Here is an 8,882-nt window from a genome sequence, read left to right as displayed (position 1 = left end):
ATGAATTACAATGATAGGAGGAGGAGGGGAAAGACACCAAAAAAATTAAATAGAAACATTCCAAAAATTCAAGCATGGATAACAGAAAGCATACAGAAGATTATAAGTGCAGAAGAAAAAACGCATTCAAATTTTGGACTCACCGAGTCTGAGAAGCCTGTAGTGCGCACTGGTGTTCATATTTAGTGAAATTCAATAAATAGAATTGCAACCCAGAGACGAGTTGGAGGGCGGTGCTGGACACATGTTATTGAAATTTGTTAGCATACAAGTAACAATTGAGACCACATAGGAGGAGAGAGGTGTTAAACAGGAAGACACCCTGGAAGTGACGTCAATAAGAGGCGTGCAGAGGTCATAGGGTACGGGGAAGAGTCGCTTCAGTTAGAGCTAGACAGAAGGGAGGAAGACAGGAAAAAAGCAGATTGAAGTGTGAGAAAATTCAGAAGTGACTGGTCGGAGACAGAGAATGGTACCAAAGAAGAAGTTTTTCTGAGGAGCCACACACCAGCTATTCGTGGTAAAAGACTATCAAAATATCTGACTGACTTGACTGCCCAGAAATCGTTGGGGACTTTGAGTGGTTTTGAAGTATGTTGGGGAGTGGAGTCCGGTTGCAGTGGTAGTTAAACTAAATTTGAATTACAATTAGTTTTGTGACCCCTAAGCATGTTATTTTCCACTGAATAGTGCCAAATCAAAGTAGTGAATAATTTAAGGAGTATTACTGAGACACGGGTAAATTCAGTTAAGATTGAGTCTTTGAGAAGGTTCCAGAACCTTACGCCATTTTCTACCAGTATTGTTGCACGCTTTTCCCCAAGCACCACCCACTTTTTCTACTGGCTTGCAGATCTGGTAAGTTTCATCAGAGAGCCCTTTCCCCTCCCCCTGGAGCGAAGAGCCCGCACATTGGACGCTTTAAATAGGTCTTTTTTTGCTGTCCTTGGACGTGTTGGAGAAATAGATACTTTTGTTAAGATTACCCAGTTACAAAAGCGGAGTGATTTTTTTTTTCCAAACTAAGTTAATAAATATCAAACAAGTGAGTACATAAGGCAGACGGGACGGGACGGGACGGTCGGAACTCAAGAGAATTGTACTTAAGTTGGTACATCGGGGTGATTTTAACATAGGACCGAGGTACTTCCGGGAGAGAATGGGCGGGCAGAGAATTCTGTGCGTTTGGCGGGTTTCGCCGTCTTGCTAAGTATTTGATCATCCCACAGGCGAGGGAACCAGAGACAAGAGGACGTAGTGAAGTCGCCACTGAAGGAAAAGGACAATTCGGATTCCCCGATGGCCATGGCTGTGGTGAGTGCCCCAGCCGCCGCAGGGTGCCGGGCGCGGGCGGCTGAGGGGAGGGGCTCTGGGGCGGGCTGGTTGCTGGTCACGTGGTCAAGCGGCGAATCAGGCTTTGGCCCGCCAGGCGCCGGGGGCGGGGCCCGCTCTCTGAAGCCCCTCACTATTCCCCGACCGCCGACCCCCGACCCCGCCGCCTCCCAGGGCTGTTCAGTAGCTTTCCGATCCTGGAAAGGACCCTAAAACGGGAACTAGCGAGAGTTGCAATGGCACCCCACTCCAGTACTCTTGCCTGGAAAATCCCATGGGCGGAGGAGCCTGGTAGGCTGCAGTCCATGGGGTCGCTAAGAGTCGGACACGACTGAACGACTTCACTTTCACTTTTCACTTTCATGCACTGGAGAAGGCAATGGCAACCCACTCCAGTGTTCTTGCCTGGAAAATCCTAGGGACGGGGCAGCCTGGTGGGCTGCCGTCTTTGGGGTCGCACAGAGTCGGACACGACTAAAGCGACTTAGCAGCAGCAGTAGCAGCGAGAGTTGGGAATGTTGGGGTCTGTTGCTTATGGCTTGTAATCCTTTCACGATTTAAATGACTTTCAATTACCTGAGAGTGAAATGAAATTAGTTCTTAATTCAAATAATAGTTTGGTCTGGTAAATGGCTGGGGAAGAAAGTAATTTTCTCGCAGGAGAAAACCGCAACAGCATTTCTTCCGTTTTAAAATCCTTTACATTGTTCGCTTTGGCAGCACATATGCTAAAATCCTTTACAAACTCCTGTAAATTTTTACATAATGTGAGGACGTTTTTCTGAGTACCTAATTTTTCAAACAAGTTCATAGAACATACTCAGTTTTTTTCTCATTCAACAACTTTTGAATAACTTACCAGTAACTACAATTTGCTAACTTATTCAATGGCAATTCGCGCCTGCCGCACCGCCCCCTGCCTCTTTTTTTTTTTTTTTTAACGGTTCAGAACCCATCGTTTTTTATTAAGGTAAATGTTTTCTAAAATACTGAAAGCCTAAAACACCAGTTGCCATGCAAAGATTGTAAATTTATGTTTAAAGTAAGAACAAACTGAAATTCACTAATGAATGGTTAGTATGTCCTAACCATAATGTACTTAAAAATAGAGAAAGTTGGAAACTTAGGCCCTAATCTTAAAAATGTCCAAATTTATGTGGAAGAATGTAGACTGTGTATGGAGTTATAAAATGATTGAAATAAACCATCAGCTTTTGTTGGTGATATGTTTGTGAGGAGTTGGAAGGGTGGTAATTACATTTTAATGAAATTTTTCTTGTAGGACTTTAAAACTTATGTAGATCAGGCATGCAGAGCTGCTGAGGAATTTGTCAATATTTACTATGAGACAATGGACAAAAGAAGACGGGTGAGTGTTACAGACTACTATTCTTTATTAAATACCAGTTCTTTTTTTTTTTTTTTTTTTTGAGCCAGCCATTCATCCGAATTGCATAAGTGATAGCTATGTTCTCTAAAAGCACATTGCTTAGGAAAGGGTTGGTATGGCATTATGGATGTGTGAACTGTGGAATCATACCCCAGCTTTGTGTTTGCCAAGCTCTGTGACCTTGGGCAAGTTGCTAACCTCTCTCAACCCTGTTATATTTTTAGGGTGGTAAAGGGGAATTAAATACTGCACTTAACATGGGACCCAACATATATTTACTTAAATTCGTTACATTTTCTTAATCACATCATTTAACCAATATGGTTAAAATAGTATTAGTGCTAGTGAAGGGGTCTGTCATTACAGAGAATGTTCCCTGATTTGCCCCTTTAATTTCATATATTAATTGATAATTTTGTGTTAAAGCTCACAGCTGTGTCTGGCACTCACAAACAGAATCTGCCTGGCTTGGATACTTTTAGTCTTCCACAGAGAAAGTTCTCACTTCATCAGCTTTTTTCATTGCAATGTGTTCCTGAGCCATATCTTTTAAGGATTTCTGTATGTGACCTAGAATCTTCACTAGGTCTCTTATCGGTATAACACCATGTTGTAGAGAACTCTTGTCTATGCTGTAGAAGTTAATATCTCTAAAAGCTATTTTGTTAAGGCAGAAGATTAAAAAGAAGTTCTTGATACTGATGTTTGATGATGTGGGACCTGGCACAGGATATAACAGTGGACATTTGTTGGGCCTTGGTGCCTTCAAGGACAAAATAGCAAAAAAAGAAAGCAGCATAGTTCATTTCCAGAGTCCAGATATGTGTTGGCCCTTTAAGTTAAAATTTAGAGCTAAGCAAATAATGTCCCCTTTGACACACTAAATTCCTGTGACTGACTCCAGGGACTAAAGAGTTAACTGTTGAATTCTGCCTTATTTGAGTTTTAACTTACTTGACTTATCAAAGACTCTGCTTTAGCAAGTACTACTGATTGTTTTGGACTGAATATGTTATTTCCATGGCGATAAAAGGAACTAATTCTTCTTAACACATACAACATTAAATGGTTCAAACATTAAAGGGCTCACATGTATATAAACACTAGGATTGAAAGGTACAGGTAGGGCCTGACAGACAACTTTGTTCATAGAATTAGAAAAGGGAGCAAGATTCAAACTGGTTCCAGGCTGCAAGGGCTTTGAAACCTGTGATCATTTAATTCATTTTAATTACAGAAAGCAGAACTTTTAAAAAAAAAGTCTCTCTATCCATTTGATACAAAGGTTTCTCAGTGTGGCTTAAGTCAAAGATGAAAAAAAGTAGCTAGCTGCCTAGTATATTAAGAGTGCTTCCCTGGTAGCTCAGCTGGTAAAGAATCCGCCTGCAATGTGGGAGACCTGGGTTCAGATCCCCTGGAGGAGGGCGTGGCAATCCACTCCAGTATTCTTGCTTGGAGATTCCCAGGGACTGAGAAGGCTGGAGGGTTACAGTCCATGAGGTCGCAAAGAGTTGGATACGACTGAGCAATTAAGCACAGCATAGCACAGGATAATACCCATTTAAGGGCAACTTTATAAGGCAGATACCTTGTTCACATTGTCCTCTGTGGGAGGGGGCAAGGGAAGGAGAGATGGAGAAAGAACTATAAAAATGTTTAAACACTCGCTATAACCTTTCAATCCATTTCTACAAGATAATTTGCCCGAAAGCAAAAATCTTTCCCCTTTTTTTCTTTTTTCTTCCTTTTTAGGCACTAACCAGGCTGTATCTGGACAAGGCCACTTTAATATGGAATGGAAATGTTGTTACAGGGCTGGAAGCCCTAGCCAATTTTTTTGACATGTTGCCTTCTAGTGAATTCCAGGTCAATATGTTAGATTGCCAGCCAGTTCATGGTAAGATCATGGTCTTTTGAGGTACTTGTTTTCCTTTAGTGGGCACTGAACTTGAACACCAAAAGCAGCTAGCAACTTTCAGTGGTAGCAGTAAATACTTTTTTGAATAAGTTAAATATGAAAAATTCAGCTGTCAAATCAAACTTTTGATCTTCATTTAGATGCATCAATTCCAGAGAGCCAGTGGTAGGTTTTGGTGGATTGAGTGATTGTGCGGCTTATTAAAAGTCATGTGGCAAATTGAGCCTTACTATGATTTCTGTTGATGGAGAGGAACAACTTTCTGTTTTCCCTAAATAAATAGTTGCCCTCTGTACCTTGAAATGTCTCAAGAGAAAAAAATGTACCATATATCTGATTAATGTGTTTTATTATCTTACAACCTATTAAAATTTCACCGCAATTTACTCTGTTACGTGAAAGGGTAGCGTTTGTCAAGGCAGATTTTGATTCCAGGCAGATTGATGCAGTTTATAAGATTAACCTCTAGGTGGGGTCCTAAGCATCTTAAGCAGTAGTTTCCTGAGTGATTTTTTGCCTTTATAGTTCTTGAAAAGAATGAAAACTTAAGAAACAAAATTTGACCAAGTTCTGTTAAAAAAAAAAAAACAAGGAGATATTAACACAGGAACCAAAAAGCTAGATATTGAAAGTTTAGAGTACCCCAAATCTTTCTGGACTGAAAATAATGTTAGTATCTTTGAAATGGTTATTGAGTTTTCTGGCTCTGGGTGGGCATGCTCAAGATTATGCTTAAAGTAAAGACAGTTTATGAAACTTTTTTTAGTGTTTAAGTTATAGGTAATGTGTTTAAGCCTGCAAATCTGCTTGTGTAAAGAATCCAACCTCTTCTCTTTTCTTGTGTGGGTGCAGAGCAAGCTACTCAGGCCCAGACCACAGTTCTTGTTGTGACCAGTGGAACTGTGAAGTTTGATGGCAACAAGCAACACTACTTCAACCAGAACTTCCTGCTGACTGCTCAGACTACTGCTAACAATACCGTGTGGAAGATTGCAAGTGACTGCTTCCGTTTTCAAGATTGGGCTACTATTTAAAGGGGGCAGAAGTCCATTCTTTTTTGGTCCATTAGTTCCAGCAACAGAAATTTATGTGAGTTATTAATTCATTTCATTGTGGAAGCGTTAAAAACTAGTATGTGCCGAAACTAAATTTCTTTAATATTTTTTATTCCTAGCAGCACCTTTTCTAGCAGCTGCCAATTTGAATCATTGCCCTTAAGAGCTTTAATGCTAGTTTTCTACATGCCTTATACATGTTTCACTAATGACATTCTTACAGTAACATTATATCCATGATCGCTGTATTAGCATACTCACTGTGAGCCCAGCATATTGCAAAAATAAAATCCTTTTATAGTACTATCTATGGGATATCAGCACAATGTAACTTTCTGGGAGGAAGTGGAGTGTTTATTGTTGTTGTTATTAGGTGAATTTAGGTTAATTTTGTAGTATGACATGTACTTTTTCGTTTAACACTGGTAATGCAGTTTATGTATAAGACTTTTTCAAAGCAATTTAATGAACACATTACTAGTTTAGGTTTACGTAACTACTCTGACATACTAGAATCACATGTAGAGATGTTCAATAGTCTTTTTTTATTAAGTAATTTTTTTCATGTTGGCATGTTTTCTTATGAAGTGAGTTAATCTACTCGAGAGATGTAAAATGTTCTCAACTGATACCCGAGTGTTGGATACACTCAGTGACTTAAAAGCAAGACTTCTTTAAAAGCTTTTTCTTGGCAGCTCCAGGTCTATAACTTTAGATAGTAAATGGTAGTAGGACTAATAGCTTTAGCGGGAGAATGAGGAGTGAAAAATGTATAGATCCGAGGTTGGCCACAAGTAAGGAAGGATGGCCAAATGGTACACTTTGGGTATTTGTTTTCTACCTCCTAAAAATGTAGCCTAATTTTAGGATTTAAGTCATTAAGGTAATAAGTATCTTTACCAAAAGGTCATGACTGTCACTTTTGTTCTAAGAATTATTTTTAAATGTTTTTCTAGTTCACCTCATACTTATTACCAGTATATGTTTCAATTTATTTAAGAACTTGTTGGGGGAAAATGTCAGCAATAAGCCTGACCCTTCAGCAGGGTCTGACAGAAAAGTTGGAAACAAAGCCATGGCTCTCTCTTTGGGACCCTTAACTTCTAAGTCTTCCACATGAACTTCAGACCAAAAGTCAGCTACGTACTATCCACCCCCAAAGTGAGTGATTTGTTCCCTGTGTTTACACTGTCAACTGCATGGTCTTTTTACTACTTAAAGCTAAAATTATTTAATCTCATGATGGTGTTCTTCCATATGGCATTGAGCAAATAGATCTGTTATAAAACATGTTCCTGTTATGTAGCTCACATTTTCTTTTTGGAAAAGATAGAGAACAGCAGATCTTCATAGCCTATAAACCTAAGAAAAACCAGTTGATTCGTTCTGTGTCTCAGCATCTAAAGAGAAAGAAGTCTTTGTTTTTTGGTGAAAATTTAAACATTTTTCCATTCCTGAATTCATCATTCTCATCTTGTTACACTAGATGTGCCAGCTTTGTTTCCACATTCCAACTCAGTGTTTCTTGTTACTTAATTTGAAGATCAACGATTCATTTACTCTTGTCACAAACTACATGTCACATTTCTGATATAAAATAGAACTAAGTAGGAGAAAGGGATGGAACAGAAATTTAGACCATACCTTCTTGTAGTACTGACTAAAGCTTACACATATTCTACTCAAACTGAATTTATTCTAATTTTGGATTGACTTTTTAAAACCACAGCTTTAGTAGCAACAATCAGATTGCCCAAATATTGCCTTTTCCCTAAAGGAGAACAGTCTCAAGTAAAAGTGGCATATAACTAGCAATAACTGAATTGACTGGTTGTATGTATACTGTTCATTACTTTAGTGCTTTAAGACTGGTGTGTGAATTGCTGTTTCCAAACTCTGTATAACTTTTAAATGGCTGGAACTACTCTTATATGGACTAGACTGTATTTTTGACATGCGCATATTTTTGTAACTTAAAAAAATAAAAGTTGCCTTTAACAAGTTTTCTCAAGCTTGGTTTAAGGTCTTTTGATTTTTTTAAGGCTCCAGAACAGTTAGTTGTTTCTTCTTACACTATAAGGTTTAAAAAAGAATTTTAAGTTAGGATATTGAAAACAGTGATTGACAACTAGGACCTTGTCTTTTCTCTAGCCTACCTTGTTCTTCCCCCTTTTCCTACCAAATACATTCTGAGATCACCTGTTTGAAGTAGCAGTGAAGTTTCTAGTGAAATGTTAGAAATTCTAAGTTTGAAAAACTAGCCAAATATTAAAAAAAAAAAAAAAAAACTAGCCAAAATTCAGTAGGCAGTGAAACCAAAAGACAGTTCATTTTCAGGGGAAAAAAATGGTCCCATTAACTTTAATTCTACATTAAAAATATGTCAACAGACACTTGAGGAGTAAGAAGAGGCAACAGCCTTTGAAATCAACCCCTGTATTTCATCTCTTCAATGAGGCACGTATTTTTGACAATTTAATACCCCTGAAATTGATGTATTATAAATTCTTGCTAAAGCATACTTTAATCAGCCTTTTTTTTTCCTTTCTCAGTGGTACATAAAATACTGTCTTAAAATCAATGGTGTCTTAGATTGATGAAATACAGTAATGAATTTTGCTAGATAAAAATGGTTAGGAATCTACTCAGGTGTAAATTTGTAGGCATTAGTGAAAGTAAAAGATTGTAAGCTTAAAAGGTTAATGACTCATGACTCAAACTCTATCACCAAGTTATTTGCTTTTCATGTCTACCTCATAAGGCTGAAAGAACCACAGACCTTATTTAAGCATGTAAGTGCCTTGGTGAACAGGAATCAGCATTTTCCTAGTTTCTGGAAATTTCCTAGTAATGTATTTGTTGTTTAGCTAAGTGGTATCCAACTCTTTTGCAACTCCATGGACTGTAGCCCACCAGGCTCCTCTGTCCATGGAATTTCCAGGCGAGAATATTGAAGTAGGTTGCCATTTCCCTCTCCAGGGGATCTTCCCGACCCAGGGATTGAACCCCCATCTCCTGTATTTGCAGGTGGATTCTTTATCACTGAGCCACCAGGGAATCCCGTTAATAACATACAGTGTGTCTAAAAAGATAACTCTCCATGAGGTTAAAGGATAAATGCAGTGTTTGGGAAAGGAACAAGTAGTCAAAGTCAAGAAGGCATTTTATTCTGAAATGTTGCTGGATT

At 38.7% G+C, this 8,882-nt stretch overlaps 1 protein-coding gene across 3 annotated transcripts; it reads left to right on the top strand.

Annotated features, from left to right (window-relative positions):
* The first annotated feature begins 385 nt into the window (after positions 1-385).
* Positions 386-7,706, top strand: NXT2 (nuclear transport factor 2 like export factor 2). 3 transcript variants are annotated; one of them, XM_025276060.2, is made up of 5 exons: positions 386-520; positions 1,230-1,314; positions 2,615-2,701; positions 4,475-4,619; positions 5,493-7,706. In XM_025276060.2, the coding sequence occupies exons 2-5, from the start codon at positions 1,300-1,302 to the stop codon at positions 5,672-5,674; spliced, it is 429 nt and encodes a 142-aa protein (XP_025131845.1). In that variant the 5' UTR covers positions 386-520; positions 1,230-1,299; the 3' UTR covers positions 5,675-7,706. The 3 variants fall into 3 exon arrangements, with proteins under 3 accessions (XP_025131845.1, XP_006071643.1, XP_025131846.1); XM_006071581.3 differs by lacking the exon at positions 386-520 and adding an exon at positions 891-1,045; XM_025276061.2 differs by lacking the exon at positions 386-520 and adding an exon at positions 1,125-1,143.
* The last annotated feature ends 1,176 nt before the right edge of the window (positions 7,707-8,882 follow it).

This window comes from Bubalus bubalis, chromosome X (assembly GCF_019923935.1).
Source record: "Bubalus bubalis isolate 160015118507 breed Murrah chromosome X, NDDB_SH_1, whole genome shotgun sequence".
NCBI classification, from domain to species: Eukaryota; Metazoa; Chordata; class Mammalia; order Artiodactyla; family Bovidae; genus Bubalus; species Bubalus bubalis.
The sequence above is the reverse complement of the archived record's forward strand: the minus strand, read 5'-3'. Positions and strand labels throughout refer to the sequence as shown.